Source organism: Schistocerca nitens, chromosome 3 (genome assembly GCF_023898315.1).
Source record: "Schistocerca nitens isolate TAMUIC-IGC-003100 chromosome 3, iqSchNite1.1, whole genome shotgun sequence".
Lineage (NCBI taxonomy): Eukaryota > Metazoa > Arthropoda > Insecta > Orthoptera > Acrididae > Schistocerca > Schistocerca nitens.
This window is the reverse complement of record NC_064616.1, coordinates 945984125-946001598: the sequence shown is the minus strand read 5'-3', so window position 1 is coordinate 946001598 and position 17474 is coordinate 945984125. Positions and strand designations below refer to the sequence as shown.

At 36.6% G+C, this 17474-nt stretch overlaps 1 protein-coding gene across 1 annotated transcript in view; it reads right to left on the bottom strand.

Moving 5' to 3' along the window:
* Positions 1 to 17474, bottom strand: part of LOC126249021 (uncharacterized) — a 712654-nt gene that overhangs the window by 521693 nt on the left and 173487 nt on the right. The window contains exons 16-18 of the mRNA XM_049950623.1: positions 15197 to 15384; positions 8653 to 8835; positions 907 to 1177 (exon numbers count right to left, since the gene is read on the bottom strand). Coding sequence (XP_049806580.1) covers positions 907 to 1177; positions 8653 to 8835; positions 15197 to 15384 — 642 coding nt within the window. The remainder of the gene's footprint in view (positions 1 to 906; positions 1178 to 8652; positions 8836 to 15196; positions 15385 to 17474) is intronic.

Genomic DNA, 17474 nt, shown 5'->3' with positions numbered 1-17474 from the left:
TGTTTCCCATTTTTCTGCATCAGTATGTAAATTATCATGATGAAAAATGTGTGTATTGCACAGACTTATAAACACCATTCTTAATTATTTTTGAAAATAAATATTAGACTGGTGCACTGATTTGTTTCCATGTCTTGCTCTGTATATCAGAGTAGTATTTTGACATTAAAGAAAAATTGTAAATCCTGAGTTAAAAGTATGTGGGTGTGCTGAAAAGTAATGCTTCTGTATTTTTAATGTGAAAACTCTTAAGGCTTTTCAAATGAAACAAATTTTATTAACAGTCTACATCTTTATTCTTCATTTCTACATATCTGCAGCCCTCAGCTGCTAGAGAGCTCCAAATTTTAGTGTGTAACACGTCAGTGTGGAATCTAACAGTGTCACTGTGTGACAAACAACATGCTGCAATCGAGTTTTGAATTTGAGGAGTTCGTCCACACATGGAGCACTCTTTTCTTCAGTATGACAGTACCAGACAACACATGAATGCTGCAACATCTGTAACAATCTGATGCTTTGTGATCACTGTCTCGATTATCCTACACACAATTCCAACTTGGCCAAATCTGATTTCCATTTGTTTCCAAAACTGAAACAACTTCTTTGAGGACTTCACTTTGATAATGATGAAGCGATGCAAGCAGAGGTAAAATTGTGGCTCTGTCACTGGTGTTGAACATCCTACAGTGATGGTATCAACATAATGGACTCCCACTGGGAGAAATATCTTTGCCACCAGCGTAATTATGTTGAGAAATAAATATGTAGACATGAATAATAGAGATGCAGAATGTTAATAACATGTGTTTTATTTAAAAATCCTTGAGAGTTTTCACATAAAAATACACAGGCATTGCTTTTCAGCACACCCTGGTAATTTAAAAAATATAAAAAGGCACTTACTTCACTAGAATCCCATTTATACTCCATTAGATATTTCTTTGCAGTTGGATCTGCTTTTTTCAGAAAAATTTGAAACTTTGTTGGGCCGTTCAAGATAAATGCAGCTACATCAGTTCTGAAGCTTGTATTGGGAAACTGATAATCAGCACAAACCATTAAACCTAGTGTCTCATCTACAGAAGGCCAAGTGCAGACTTTTTCTTGTATTCTATCTTCCTCAATTCCACCCTGCTGCTCTTCTGCACCATGTTTCATCACCAGCAATTCAGACCTACATGCAGACAAAATCACTAAATGAATGAATCTTAGATTTTAATGGCACTGAATTTTTGTGAGTTATTGTCAAACATGGATGCACAGTTATTTGATAAATATAATATTGGTGGTTAAAATCACAGTCAAAGAAAAAATATTTTTGATGGATAGATAAATATCATATACGAAAAATGCCCTTGTTATGATATTATGCAGCACTTACAAGGAGCCAACAAATGAAACATAACTCAGCATAAAATTATGGGACAGGATTGTACTGTTCTGTATATTTGTTTGACAAGAACATTTAGGGATAATAAATAATACTAACACAAACTAAATTTGCCTTAAAGTTCCACGTAACACTACAAACAAAAACATATAGTTGTGTTATGCATATCTGACATCAACAAAAGGCTGACACTATTCTGTTTGAAATTTAAGTTGTCTGATTTTTATCTTTAGAAGTAAAGATATAAGGACAAATATACCCATGCTAAAATATAGACTTCCTACAAGTAAAAATAATTTTGTTTCTCTTTTTTGTAAAACTTTATAAAACATTCATTACTGACAGCCATTGTTCACAGATCACAGTTCTCTTACTTAGCTATATTATCAGCAGTTTTGTGAATGTTATCTGTGATTAGCTTACTGTAATAAGGTGAGATTTTTTCTTTTACTAGCAGGACTACTTTATAACTAATCCAGTAACATTATAAAAGAAATGTCTTGTTTCTTCATCTACATTTACATCTACGTAACTACTCTGCAATTCACACTTAAGTGTCTGGCAGAGGGTTCTCCTTCAGAATACTTCCCTGCCATTCCACTCTCTAACAGTGCATGGGAAAAATGAACACTCAATTCTTTTTGTATGATCTCCTATTTCTCTTATTTTATTATGATGATCATTTCTCTCTATGTAGGTCGGCAACAACAGAATATTTTAACATTCAGAGGTGAAAGTTGGTGAGTGAAATCTCATGAAAAGATCTCACTGCAATGAAAAATGCCTTTGTTTTAACGATTACCAACCCAACTTGCTTATCATATGTTACACCCTCTCCCCTATTTTGCGGTAGTACAAAATGATCTCCCTCCTTTGAACTTTTTCTGTGCCCTTCATCAAACCTATCTCATAAGGATCCCATACAGCACAGCAATACTCTCAAAGAGGATGAGCAAGTGTAGTGTAGACAGTCTCTTTAGTAGACCTGATGCACCTTCTAAGCATTCTCCCAATAAAATGTAGTCTTTGGTTTGCCTTCCCCACAACATCATCTATGTTATCATTGTAATTTAAGTTGTGTGTAACTGTGGTTCAAGGATATATAGTCAAACTGACAGCATTTAAATTGTGTGATTTATCATGTAACCGAAATGTAATGGATTTCTTTTTGTACTCGTATGGATGACCTCACATTTTTTCTTACTGAGAGACAATTGCCACTTTTTGCACCATACAGATATCATGTATAAGTCATTTTACAATGGGTTTTGACTTTCTAATGACTTTCTTACATGGCAAATGACAGTATCATCTGCAAACAAGAGGGCTACACAGATTATCTCCTATTATGTGTATTGGGAACAGCAGAGGGCCTATAACACTTCCTTGGGGAATGATGATAATCACTTCTGCTTTAATCGATGATTTTCTGTTGATTATAACATACTCTGACCTTTCTGACAGGTAATCATGAATCCAGTTGCACAACTGAAGAGACACTCCATAGGCATGCAGTTTGATTAGAAGTCTCTTGTGAAGTACAGGGTCAAAAGCCTTCTGGAAATCTAAAAATATCGAATCAATTGGAGATCTCCTGCTGATAGCACTCACTGCTTTGTGTGAATAAACAGCTAGCTGTGTTTCACAAGTACAATATTTTCTGAATATGTTCTGACTAAGTTTCAATAGACAGTTTTCTTCAAGGTAACTCATAATGTTCATACACAGTATACATTCTATAATCATACTGCAAATTGACATCAGTGATACAGGTCAGTAATTCATCAGATTTCTTTTACTTCCTTTTTTTTATAGTATTGGTATGACCTGTGTAACTTTCCTGTCTTTTGGTATGGATCTTGTGTTGAGCGAGTGGTTGTATATAATTACTATGTATGGGACTACTGTATCAGCATACTCTGAAATAGACCTAAGTAGTATGCTATCTGCACTTAAAGATTTGTCTTGTTAAGTGATTTAAGGTGCTTCGTTACACTGAGGATATCTACTTCTAAGTTACTCATGCTGGCAGGTGATCTTGATTCAAATTCTGTAATATTTATTTTTTGGTCAAGGAATTTCATAAACCTAAGTTCAATAACTTTGCTTTAGTGACATTATCATCAGTAATACTACCATCACTATCACACAGTGAATGCACTGATTGTGTCTTGCCGCTGGTGTACTTTATGGATGCCCAGAATTTCTTTGGATTTCTTGTCAGATTTTAAGGCAGAGTTTCACTGTGGAAGCTATTAAAAGCACCTCACATTGAAGTCTGCACTGAGTATTGAGCTTCAGTAAAACATTGCCAATTTCAGAGATTTTGTGTTCTTTCAAACTCAGCATGCTTTTTTCATTGCTTCTGCTACACTGTTATGATCTCTTTTGTGTACGACAGAGGTCAATACCATCATTTATTAATTTATTCAGTATAAATCTCTCAGTTGCCTCAGATACTGTTTCTACAGTGAATTTAATCCAAATCTAGTCTACACTTATTTAGTTAGTTGGGAACAATTGGAGGCTGACTCTTAGGAAGGTGCCAAACAAATTTTTGTGTGCTCTTTAAATAGATATATTTTGCATTTAATTTTGATAGGTTTGGATGTTGCAGTAGTCAATCTCACTACAATGACCTTGAGGTCACTAATCCTTGTATCCACCTTGATGCTCCCTATTTGCTCAAGACTCTTTGTTGGAAAGAGATCAAACATGTCTTCACAACCAGGTACAGTTTGAGTGGGCTCCTGAAAAATTGCTCAAAACAATTTTTGTAGAAACTATTTAGTACAGTTTTACAGTTTCTGACAATGTTTTATGCCTACTACTGGCTTTGAATACGTATTTTCACCAACACGGTGAGAGTGGATTGAAGTCATCACCAACTATAAATGTAGGAGTGGGTACCTGTTTGTGATGAGACTCAAGTTTTCTTTGAAATGTTCAGCAACTGAATCATATTAAACTATATGATTCCGGAGACTCTTTCAAGTCTCAAGCATCTATGATTTATACACGTAGACTGAAGTGACAAATGAAAATTTGTACCAAGGCTGGGATTCACACCTGGGTCTCCTGCTCAATAGGCAGATGTGCTAACCACTATGCCACCATGACACAGTGTCTTTGCACAAATTCAGAACTACCCTAGCATGTCTCCCGCCTCAACCCAAATTATCATTCATGCCCCTGCCCACTTGGAGTTCCCCTTAAACTCGAACAGCATTGCAGGGGCTCTCCAACTGCATTTGAATAGCACTACAGCATCAAACAAAATGGGATTCCTCCCTAAAACCCTGGCATAGGTGCTTTAATCAAATTAAACTACATGGTTCCACAGACCATTTCAAGCCCCAAACATATATTACGTAAATATGCAGACTGAAGTGAGAAATGAGAATTTATACCAAGGCTGAGATTCAAACCTGGGTTTCCTGCTCAATAGGAAGATGCACTAACCACTATGCCACCAAAGCACAGTGGCTTCGTACAACTGCATGGATTACCCTAGCACTTCTCCTCTCCCACCTCACTTGAATTGAGGCATGCTAGGATAGGCTATGCAGTTGTGCAAAGCCACTGTGCCAGGATGGCATAGTGGCTAGCATATCTGCTTTGTGAACAGGAGACCCAGGTTCAAATCATGGCCTTGATACAAATTTTGATTTGTAACTTCAATCAGCATGTATGTATACACCATAGATGTTTCATTAATGCTCAGGTGCTATCCCAATACAGTTGGAAAGCCACTGCAACACTGTTCACGTTTAGGGGGAATGCCAAGAGGGCTGAGGTGTGAAGGGGTACTTGGATTGTGGAGGGAAACATGCTAGGGTAGTACATGCAGTTGTGCAAAGCCACCATGCCAGGGTGGCATAGTGGTTAGCACATCTGTCTAGTGAGTAGGAGAATGGGTACCGTATTTACTCGAATCTAAGCCGCACTTTTTTTCCAGTTTTTGTAATGCAAAAAACCGCCTGCAGCTTAGAATCAAGTGCAAAGTAAGCAGAAGTTCTGAAAAATGTTGGTAGGTGCCGCCACAACTAACGTCTACACAGGCATGCTTTGTAGGTACAAAGATAAATACTGGTGCCATAACCTCTGCATCAGTAAATAAATTTTAAAAAATGTGGAAGACGAGCTTTTTTCTCCGCCCCGAGTTTCAACCACTGCATTTTCATACATTATCCAACGAAGTAAATACAAATTCCGTATTGTTCATCTTCGAATGTAGCAGCCTTTCAATGTACTATGAAAATCCAACTGGCAAGACTGTTTGGGATGTTTGTCTGTCAATATGGCTAACTCTTCATTCTGAATTTTTTCCTACCTGTGACAAGAGATGGTTGCTAATAGGAACTTTTATGAATTGTGAATCACATGCAGTATTCTCTTCACCACAAGAATAATATGAATGTAAACATTTTGCCATGTATTCTTTCGTGTTTGCTGCTATCTCATTTAAATCCTGTCTGCCTAATAAACTACGAAACTACAAGACAACAGCAAACGCGGAAGAATATACATATCATGTCATGTTTATATTCATATTATTCTTATGCCAAATAGTGTTACAGCCAGAAATGAAGCACGGCAACTGACTAGATTTTTAAATCTAAGATGACTCTAATTTCTGTGCAGAATGTAGTGTACTAAAGAGGCATCTGCAAATATTTTCAAACAGAGAAACTTTTTCGATAAACTCTTGTTTAGAACATCTTCTATAATATGCAGTCTATTATTTGCTTCTTGTTTATCATTATCAAAGAAAGCAGCAGTGTAAGTAACAACAAATAGCAGTCTCTTGATATTGTTTTGCTAATGAGATGATTCCTCTCTTTTCTTTTAATTGTAAGCGGTGGTAGCGCGCACAAAAGCAAGTCATGACGCGAGGACAGGCTGTAAACACTCATTATCAGAATGTGACAAGCAATGCATGACACAGTACAAAATTGCATTTTCAGCTTAGAGTGATGTAAAAACCTATACCAAAGAGAACGGCACTTATCAGATCAAAGAAAAATAAGCAATCATTTCAAACCAGACGAAGCATGTGAAAAAGAAAGGGTAGCCATATAAATGTGGATGGAGCACCTGATGCATAGAAATGCCTACCTGGTAAAGCTTAACTGCTAAGCTTACGACTCGAACCAAACTACTGTAGCTGTATCATCATTCATTTGACCTAAATTGTGTCTCATATTACAATGGACCAACTTTGTTTCGATTTGGCGGTGCGGTCTAAAACTTTTCTCTCCCCTTGAATTTTGAGCCTCAAATTTCAGGTGTCTCTTAGATTTGGGAATTTTTTTTTCCTTGATTTCGAGTCTCATTTTTCAGGTGCAGCTTAGATTCGAGTGCGGCTTAGATTCGAGTAATTACGGTATTGAATTCCGGCCTTGGTACAAATTTTCACTTTTTGCATCAGTCTGGATATATGAATCATGTGAGTGAGGAGAGGGGGGGGGGGGTTGATAAAAGGAGCCAATTATTAACTTATTCCGGTTATCACGTGTAACCTTTAACCATACTAACTCACAAGAAATATCTACTTCCATTTCACTATAAGGTAAATTACTTCTAACAGCAGCAAACACACCAACAACAATTGTATTTAATCTATCCTTTTTTAACACCATTATGTCCTTTGTAAAAATTTTGGTGGAACTTATCTCCAGCTTTGGCCAGCTTTCAGTATCTATAACAATTTGAGCTTCAGTGCTGCCTATTAGCACTCGGAGCTCTGGATCTTTCCCAACACTGTTACTACAGTTTGCAACTACAAAATTGATTGTTGCTATGTCTACCCTCTGTCTGTATTCTTCCTGCACCCTTTGAAACTGAAGCCCTTTGTGCACTTTCCCCGAGACCCTCTGACCTAAATTGCCACCTGGGCCATCCCGAACAGTCCCTGCTAGGCGTGTAGCCACCTCATACATATAATGGACACCTGAAATATTAAGTGGAACCCAAAACCCCATCACTATATGGCACGAATCGAGGATTCTGCCACCTTCATGGTCAGAGAACCATTTGTGCCTCTGATTCAGGCCCTCCACTCAGTTCTATACCAAATGTCCACAAGCAGTCCTCTTTCTGTCTGAGCTACTGGACATTAATAATAGCCTCTTTTTACATTTACAGTTAAAATTCTAAGAGTGCACATTTCATGAAGAGTCAGGTAACATATTCCTTTTTCCAGCATATATCTCACAAAACAATAGTAACAGAAAAATTTAGGTAACTGCAAGCTCCCAACTGTCATTCTTCTAGCTGACCATGGAGCAGGAACATGAGGAAATTACAGTAGTACCAGAAGGACTCTCTGCCACATATCATATGATGGCTTGTGGAATATACCTATAGGTATGTTGCGAAGCTGGTTGTTAGTAACTTTCGTTGTAAAGTGTATAATCATATTTTTCACTTTGCTGAGGAACATACAGGCTTCCTCAGTATAGTGTACACCACTTATATCATGACTATGCATGTCATCAGTTGCTACAAAAATACTTATCTTGTTGCTCTATGTGCTATCACAGCATTTAAAAATTAACGAATGAGTCTCAAAGCATGAACTGTGGTGACTGACTAGACAGATCAATTTGCCATCATGTTTCTGTATTATAAAAAGCTATTAATTTTTTCTTGGGCTAGTAATCACAATTTGAAATATATATTTAAGAAGCATAGTAGTTTTAGTAAAACATTATTGTTAACTAAGATGTATCACATGTGCTACCTTCCATTCACTAATTAATATCAGTGAGGCCCACTGAAAAGGTAAGGAGTGAGGACATTACCCACAGAAACAGGGAAGAAAGGAATGCATGCAAAACGCTTACAAAATGAGTGGACAGGATAATAGGACATGTGATAGGACATCAGGGAATAATTCCCATGGTACAAGAGAGACCTGCGGAGGGTAAAAAGAGTAGAGGAAGACAGAGATTGGAATACATATATAAATAGTTGAGGATATAGACTACTAATGCCACTCTGAGATAAAAGAGTTTAGGACAGGAGGGAATCTGTGGTGGGCCACATCAAGCCAGTCAGAAGACTGATGACTGAAATTATATCTTAAGTTATCTCACAGAACTCATTAAATTACATAATTATTCATAGGTACAAATTACACACCACACACACACACACACACACACACACACACACACACACACACACACACACACCACACATCTAATACAAGAGGACAGAACAAAGAACAGGTAGGGTCAAACAAATATACTTACTGGGCCTTGATGATTTCAAATTTCTGCTTTGGCAAGCTAAATGAGAGGCTTACTAATTTAGTTCCTCTGACTTTCAACTGACCCTCCACAGCAGAAGATGAGTACAAATTTGTTTTTAGCTTTATACCAGTCTTTCCATAGTAAGCATCCAGACCCATGGTACCAACAACATCAATAGCAACACTGAAACGTGACATATAAGAGGTAACTATGACAGTCTCGCAATTTTTTACATTCTGTTAGATGACATAAACCATTAGTTCTTATATTGTAAAATAATACCCACATAAAGGAGAGTATTACATTTTCTAGGATGTAATGTAAGTCAGTAAGAAATTATTGACTTTATAGTAAAATATTATGTAGTAATGCACACATCAAAAAAGTTTTTCATCACCTTGGTTCTGAGAGTTCCAGAGCCTGCACAGAAAATTGGAATAGAGATCAACACAAACATCTTTTCTGCCCCTTTTTATTGCTCATGAATACCACACATTGCATGTTGTACCATTATACAGCGAGACCTTCAGAGGTGGTGGTCCTGATTGCCATACACACCAATACCTCTAATATGCAGTAGCATGTCCTCTTGCACTGATGCATGCCTGTATTTGTCATGGCATACTATTCACAAGTTCATTATGGCACTGATGGTCCAGATTGTCCCACTCCTCAATCGCGATTCAGCGTAGATCCCTCAGAGTGGTTGGCGGGTCACGTCGTCCATAAACAGCCCTTTTCAATTTATCCCAGGTATGTTCGATAGGGTTCTCAGCTGGAGAAGATGCTGGTCACTCTAGTCAAGTGATGTTGTTATCCTGAACAAAGTCATTCACAAGATGTGCATGATGGGGGCATGAATTGTCATCCGTGAAGACGAATGCCTCACCAATATGCTGCCAATATGATTACATAATTGGTCGGAGGATGGCATTTACATATCGTACAGCCATTATGGTGCCTTCCATGACCACCAGCAGCATACATCAGCCCCATGTAATGCCACCCTGAAACATCAGGGAACCTCCACATTGCTGCACTTGCTGGACAGTGTGTCTAAGGTGTTTAGCCTGACCAGGTTCCCTCCAAGCACGTCTCCGACAATTGTCTGGTTGAAGGCCTATGCGACACGCATCGGTGAAGAGAATGTGATGCCAGTCCTGAGCAATCTGTTTGGCATATTGTTGGGCTCATCTGTACCACACCGCATGGCATCGTAGTTGCAAAGATGGACCTTGCCATGGATGTTGGGAGTGAAGTTGGGCATCATGCAGCCTATTGTGCACAGTTTGAGTTGTAACACGACATCCTGTGGCTGCATAAATAGCATTATTCAACATGGTGGCATTGCTGTCAGGGTTCCTTGAAGCCATAATCTGTAGATAGCAGTCATCCACAGCAGTAGTAGCCCTTGGGCAGCCTGAGTGAGGCATGTCACTGACAGTTCCTGTCTCTGTGTGTCTCCTCCATGTCCGAACAACATTGCTTTGTTTAACTCCGAGATGCTGGACACTTCCTTTGTTGAGAGCCCTTCCTGGCACAAAGTAACACTGCAGATGTGATCAAATGTGGTATTGACCATCTAGGCATGGTTGAACTACAGGCAACACGAACCATGTAACTCCTTCCTGGTGGAATGACTAGAACTGATCGGCTGTCGGACCCCCTCCATCTAATAGGCACTGCTCATGCATGGTTTAAGTATGAACAGTCAAAGAGACTGTGTCTGTGATACAATATTGACAGTCAACATCTGTCTTCAGGAGTTCTGGGAACAGGGGTAATGCAAAACTTTTTTTGACATGTGTTGCATGCATCAATTTTATTGCACTAAATTAATAAATGTTGTGAGATGACAGGTTATAACACATGAGAGTAGTCATGGTTCTGGCATCATTGATTGACATATTCCAGCTTGTCCCTAAGTGTCAGTGACAGACAGGTAAACAGGTGCAATATCTACACTAGGGAAATTCTACATTTGCATGCTGTCAATACCTGGCTTACGACTGGTGGGCAAAGGCAGAGAAAACACTGGATGTTACTTAAGGGGAATAAAAGAACTGAACACATGACAGAAGAGGCTGATGCACCGAAGAGAATATCTTTTTAAAACAAAAAAACATTTTTTGAAGTTACAGGTTCTTGAAGGCAAGTAATTAACTGAATCATTGTCATAGGTAAATGTAAACAGCTGCAATGACAAATAGCTGCCACCTGTTAGTGACAGAAGCACTAGCTGTTAAGCTATGTCTCAGCAATGTAAAATCATTTAGATAGCTGCTATAAATGGATAACAACAGTTTCCTGTCTCACAAGCTGTAAGGTACAGACCCACAATCATCCTCAGAATAGGCAAAGAGAATGAGTTTGTACACGTAAAGGTGAAAATGTGACAAAAAAGACACTGAATAAAGTATTTTATTATCGTTAAATTGGGGGAATGTAGTGAAAGCTGAAATATAATGAATGTGTACAGAACACAGCTGTGATCATCTACAAGGATAGAAAGCATATTGTTCCAGTCACATCACATACCAATTCTACCCAATTGGAGACAGGGCCACAGTTGTAAGTCATCATGTCATATATATCAACTCTGCTGCACAGCTTCTATGTTGGCTGTCCCCATGAAATAAACCACCTCCCCATAACAGTTTCAGCACATGCACACCTCCCACCACACTCTTAGTATAATCTTTGCTCACACTTTTTCTGTCCTCTCATGAGACATATCTGGGCTGCCCAGCGCTTAATTTCTTAAATTATAGGTGCCAGAATATGTCTCTTCAATAATAATCCTCCTGAGAAACCTCCCTTCCCCCTCTGCCTTAAAAGTTACAAGTTTCAATTTTTTAAAAATAAACTTACAATGAGAAACCATTTATTACAACTTACTGTTCTGAAATTCAGGTTTTTAAAACAAGTTCTTATAATCAAAACAATAAAACCACAAGATGTAATACAAAAATTAGGTGCTAATGTCTGTCCCCATAGAAGGAGTTAATGTTCAAACTCTCCTTAAGTTATTTATTTCTCATTGAACCATGTAACATGAAATGTTGCCTTGCTACTAGATCACTGAAGTTGTTGCCAGTTGTAAACAAATGTGATATGTACCAATCACAACTTCGGAATGAAGCTCAACTTATCTTGATTACACTGTAGATCTCTGAGGTTGCCGGCAAATGTAATTAAAAGAAAAAAAAAAAAAAAAAAAAAAAAAGAGGAGAGAGAGAGAGAGACAGTCAACACGATTGTCACCAATATGTACCAATCACAGTATTGGAATGTAGAAGAACTTATCTTGGATATACTATATACACAATGTGACAGTATAGCCCCCATAATGGCACCTTATAAACTTCAAGAGTTGATGCGGGCTAGGATGGTGAGTTGGGTATACTCTTTAAGACAGTTGTCATTAAGCACACTGGCATTTGACACTAAGTGGGGCTGTTCGTGAGTCATGTGGAAGCTGAGCATGGCTGCCCACACTGGCAATAGCTTTGTAGTATGTCCAGTAGATGTTGGCATCCTTTGAGCTCTATTATTGGAGCAGTCACCATGTGTGAGAAAAAAAGCTGATGATTAGCATATGACACAACTCGCTCTGAAAGCATATGGTTGGTTTTCCCAATGCTGGAAAGCCATTGTGGACAAAAATGGTGGAAAGGGCTGCCAGGACAGACTAAAGGAACTTGTTAAAGACTGACAATCAGATATATTCTAGTAAAATGTGGACCCAGTAAGATACTGGAAAGCCACTACAACAAAAATAAAGGGAAAATCATAGCAAGTAGAAGGGTATTAGTGTTCCCTCAGTGCAATGAATAGTTTTTAAGCTATTCTATGTTAAACAACTTGTAAACTGTAAGAATTTTAAAAAATTGTAACTCAATGACAACTACACCAAACTTCATAAACAAAGTGTCAGTGGGTAGATCCCATGGAGATCTATCAGAGAATTAAACCAAAATTGTGATAACATTAATATTTTTCAGCTATAGGCTTGAATGTATATTCCATCTGAAAAATTGGCAAATTTAGCCATAAGATTAATTTATATCATAAAAGTAGCAGCAGCATTCAAGAATAACTATAGTTAGGAAATTAGAGATAGATTCACAATTAATTGTTTATATTTATTAACAATAATATCACTAAAACAAATGTTTTTCACGTTGAAAGTGTGATTTATGTGAAAACCAGTTTATGTACTAAAAATCTAATTTCAGCACTGAAAAGCTGTTAAAATTTGGAAGTGATTTCATAAATAATACTTGTATATAACAATAGATTTATATTTTGACATGATCAGCAAGCAATTATACTTAATTTGACTCATTTTCTAGACTATAAATACCCAGCTGCCACCCTGGCTCAGCCTGGCAAGTTTGGGCAGTATTTGTGAGCTGTCTTAGATATGAAGTAGTATTCATGATCTATGGAACAAGGAATAATGTATATATGTATGTCTCTGTGTGAGTTGGATGGGTGGTGAGTCAGTCACTTTGTGAAAGTACTGAGATTTTTCTAAGTGCCACATTGGGAACCTTCTGCACTTGTTGCCAGTGAACATGTAGGAATATTGTCACACTGAACACTTAGAAAATTTTTGAGTGTGTCACCGTGAAATATTGTTTCATAATGGACTTACATAACTTTCATGCATGTCGCCAGTGAACATTTAGTAACATTTTCAAGCTATGAACTTAAGAGTATTTTTCATCAGGGACAATTCTGAACTCTGAAATTTTGCTACTGATCTAGAGTATATATTTGGACTTGTGGTTTTTGCTAGTTAGTATCTGAAGTCTTTAACTTTAATCTGAAGCATGTTGGACTTAAAATTTTTTGAGGATTTCGAGTGAGTGAGGACCTAGTTGAGATACTGCCTAGTTATTTACATTCTCACATAGGATAAACATTCAACCTTGGAAGTTGATTAAACTTGTTGCTGCAGATCATAAGGAAAATAATTTTAACAAATTCATGCAACTCAGACCCCTGTGAGTTTTAAACTTCATTACACAAATCCCTTCTTGCATTTCTGACATAATTGTAATTTTCTATTGAATAATTTGGGCAAATGCAATGAGTGAATGGTTGGTCCCTAGAAGTTAATGCAGGCAGACCTTAGAAAAATCCATCCTTTCACTGAGACCCATTAATGTGTGCTAATAACTAAAACTTTAATAAATAGATAATATGCACAATAGTGCTGGGAGCTTAGAGCTGTTTCAGTGATCTATTGGACACTGACTTTCAAGTGGCATTTGTTCAGTTCAGTACTTACATTTTACACTTACATTTTCAAGTTAGCTAGTGCATATAGGAATAAGTGGACAGTACAGTACAGTGTTGTGTACTATATATAAAATTTCCAGTGCCAACTTGTTCCAGTGAGTTAAACAAAATTCCCTGGGAGATGCTAAAATGTTGTATGGGCATATTCTAGTCAAAATTATCCCTGGCTCTGTTGACAACTGAAATAGTACCTTGAAGTCTCTCCATAATTACACAACTGTTAAACTTGAACTCTGCCCCTGTATGAAGATATCAAGCTACATTCATGCTCGTGATCCAACATTAATTTTCTCATAAGCTTTTACATTTTGTATAGCTTCACTTTCTACATATGATTTTATAATTTTAAAATCCTTTTATTGTAAGCAAATTAAGCTGTTTACAAACATTTTAGTGAAAATAAACATCTTAGGTGGTCCAGAAACCAAATTACTGTAAGATAAAATGATAGCCTCATTTTCAAATTGCTGTGTTCATACATAATAAAATCTGGGATGCATAATAACAAATCAAATTATGATAGAATGCTACTAACAATTTATAGGAGGTGCTGATTGCCAGACAGGCACATTTAGAAGTAGGCTGTTGGATATTATTCTGCTACCAAACAAAGTTGTTCATCAGATGCAAAAAAGCACACACACACTTTCATACATGCACAACTTGCACCAATATGGCTACAGAGTCCAAAGATGAAAGTGGCCATGTGAGTTGGTCACTTTGTAGAATAGCTGAATAATAGCCAATCATCTTCTTTTAAATGTGTCTGTCTGTTGCTCAATGCCTCCACTATGTGGTGAGTAGCACTCTCCATTATAATTCATATGTTTAAATACTTTTTTTTGTATTTTAACCTTTGTAATAAATGTACTAACAACACATATGCATACATCATAATGTATGAGATTTGGAGCTAACATTTATCAAGATGATAACACCCAACAGAGATGTACTTTCATATATAACAGTGGAGCTGTTGACAGTTTCTTACTGATGCTCATGGTAGAAAGTGTCTTCTTGTGATTTAGGCAGCCTGACACATTTATTATATGTATCTCTGTCAGCTGTTACTACAAATAACTTACATGACTGGGAATAATTAATGGTTCTAGTTTTCTTTTCTCTTTATTCTAAATCTAGAGCTGAAAATGATCTAATATGGACAAAACCAGTTAGTATAGTTAAAAAGTGTGATCAAAACTGTTCTCTTCACCACACAAGAGATTTGTCGTACCTCGGTTTTATTTCTCCTTTTAAATCCAGGTGACCAGAAGAATTGAAATCAGTAATATTGAGCTGACCAGACATTTTTAGATGAACAGCAGCAGTGCCGACAGCATTCAAGTTGATTGGAAACCCACTTCCAGTAGGAACAACATAGTTTGTATCCAAAAACATCAAAGACTTCTTGAGAAATACTTCCTAGAAGATATACACATCTAATTGACATAGGTTACAATAAAAACTTTCCCCATCATAAATGTTTCAGGCTGAAATTAAATACTTTAGAATTACGCAGTCAATAAACGACTTAAATACAGTTTGCTGTTTCAGTACATCTATCAATGAAATCAACACAATATGGTTAGGAACCACACTGTTATTCATGATATTAGCAATACAGTGAATTCCTGCTTTAACTGTTAGAAACGAAAACTGTTTATTGATCAAGAATTATAAGAATAGTTAAGCTCACAAAAATTACATTTCCATAATAATAAAAAAAATGTTATGCTACTGAGCCTATGTATCATTGGCATCAAAACAGAAGCCCTTTAAGTTTTGTGTTAAAAAGTAAGTTGAATACTTTTCAGTATTTAAATTTCTCTTTTTTGGTCTAAATTAATGATTTCCCATCACACATTAGGGATTCTGAACCAGTACTGTTTGCAGATGACACCAGACTGTTGAGTGAAGGGAATAAAGAAGAAAATCTTACTGCATCTGCAAAAGATATTACAAAACAAGTGTCTGAATGGTTTACAGAAACAGGCTAGTAGTTAAGCCAAAAAAAACGGTACTCATGAATTTCCACATTGATCAAAATAAAAATCTGGCACAACCTGTAATATTTATAGATAACCAAAACATTAGTGCTGTCAATGAAACTAAATTTCTTAGGATTCATATCCAGGAAAATCTTAAATGGAGCACTCATATCACATCCCTAAATTCAAAACTAGCAAAGTGAGCTATGTAGTAAGAATTCTTTGCAACAATACTAGTGCAGAAACAGTTGGGGCTGTATACTTTGCTCATGCACATTCAATACTGGAGTACTGTATCATTTTTTTAGGGAAATGTACACCAGGCCATAACAGTTTTCAGGAAACAAAAGGCAATTATAAGAATAATGAAACAAGTGAGCAGTATAAAACAATGCAAATCTTTCTTTATAGATCTAAAGATCCTACCCCTTCCCTACAATTGTATACTGGAAGTAGTCATGCATGTCAAAAAAGGGATACTGAGAAAAGAAAACCTTTTTCCTCAAAACAAAAGTGTCCATGATTACAGTACCAGGTCAGACAGTGACATACATGTTAATCATTGTAACACCACATTATGCCAAAAAGGTGTATACCATGCAGGAACAAAACTTTACAACAGATTACCAAGACAAATAAAATCTCTTCCTGAACTACAAAGCTTAAAAAAGTCTGTGACACCCTACTTTCCGAAAAATTGCTACTATTCAATCTCACAGTATCTTATGCAATAATAAATGTAGTTTCTATCTTTTATTGTAGAAATAAGTTATAGTATACAGGTATTTCAAAAAATTTGTAATTATTAACTGTATAGATCCAATTCATCATAAAAATTTAAATAATGTATGTTAGACGTTTGAAAAACCAATAGCTAAAAAGGTTTTCTGTTCAATATCCTATGTACAATATATGTACTGAAAAAGAGTTTTTTATGGACAAATAAAGATATAAGTAATAAATAAATCAACTAGTTTTACAGCTAAGCTTACAACTTACAACAAATATTACTGAGAACTTTGAAAAACACTTAAACTATAAAAACATGTTAAAATTGATTTAATTAAACTTCATGTTATTTAATTATAGATTAACTGACAAAATTGCTATCGGAGCAATCAAAAGTTATTTATCTGAGTAAATCATCCTTTTTGGACCTACAAAATGTTTATGTGCCTGTCTGCAACTCTCAACTATTCAGTGAGTTGTGGCCTTCACTCTGAAATTATTTAGAACTGAAGACACATTTAGTAATTTCTCTCAGCACTGTATTCATGTCAGTTACTGTTACTTAGAAACTGGAATTGATTATCAATGAGAGAATTGATGTCCTGTAGAGCTATTAGTAATTTAAGTACTGCTTGAACACATACCTATAAACAACTGTAGGTGAACATAGCATACGGTTACCATTACATCATTCTGTGCAGTTAGGAGGTTCTTCAAAATAGGTGACTGTCAAGTCATTTTTGAATAACAGTACTCTGATGTATCATCACTCATGTCATGTGCAATTCCAGAGAC